This window comes from Piliocolobus tephrosceles, unplaced genomic scaffold (genome assembly GCF_002776525.5).
Source record: "Piliocolobus tephrosceles isolate RC106 unplaced genomic scaffold, ASM277652v3 unscaffolded_28498, whole genome shotgun sequence".
NCBI classification, from domain to species: Eukaryota; Metazoa; Chordata; class Mammalia; order Primates; family Cercopithecidae; genus Piliocolobus; species Piliocolobus tephrosceles.
The window spans coordinates 1-593 of record NW_022311529.1 but is presented as its reverse complement, the minus strand read 5'-3'; the positions used below and the strand labels follow the sequence as shown (position 1 = coordinate 593).

The 593-nt window shown below is 20.7% G+C and overlaps 1 protein-coding gene across 1 annotated transcript in view; it reads right to left on the bottom strand.

Moving 5' to 3' along the window:
- LOC113221947 (probable serine/threonine-protein kinase clkA) overlaps positions 1 to 587 on the bottom strand; it is a gene marked incomplete at its 3' end in the record, with an annotated part of 1,748 nt that extends 1,161 nt beyond the window's left edge. Inside the window, exon 1 of the mRNA XM_026451273.1 lies at positions 28 to 587. Within this exon, the coding sequence (XP_026307058.1) occupies positions 28 to 472 (445 nt within the window). The remainder of the gene's footprint in view (positions 1 to 27) is intronic.
- Positions 588 to 593: the final 6 nt, after the last annotated feature.

The window sequence follows — 593 nt, the reverse complement described above, 5'->3', positions numbered from 1 at the left end:
TTCCATCATTTCCTTTTCCATCATTTCCTTTTCCATCATTTCCTTTTTCATCATTTTTTGTGCCACTACTTCCTTTTTCATATTTTTCCTCCCCACTGTTGTTAATCATCGTAACAATCTCTTGATAATTATAAGCATTAACTAAAAAATAAAAAGTATAATTTAATTTTTTATTCAAATCGTTTTTTGTATTCTGTTTGTAATTATAAGTACTTTTCATACTTTCATTAATAATATAATGTTTATTATCTAAAAATGTATGATCAGTCATAAAATAATATAAATTTGTCTCAAACCATTTATAAAATGTTTTCGATTGATAATATTTTAATTTTTTAAGACATATATTTTGTATATATAAAAATAAATATAACATTGTTATTTCTTGTTCTTTTATTTTGTATAATAATATATTATATGTTCTTATCATAAATAATTTAAAACATTTGTTTACAGATAAAAAAAAAATCATTCGATTTATATTATCATATTTGTTGGACCACCATACAGTATGGTGACTACTATTATTACTATTATTACTACTGTTACTACTATTACTACTACTATTATTACTACTATTGTTACTACTACTA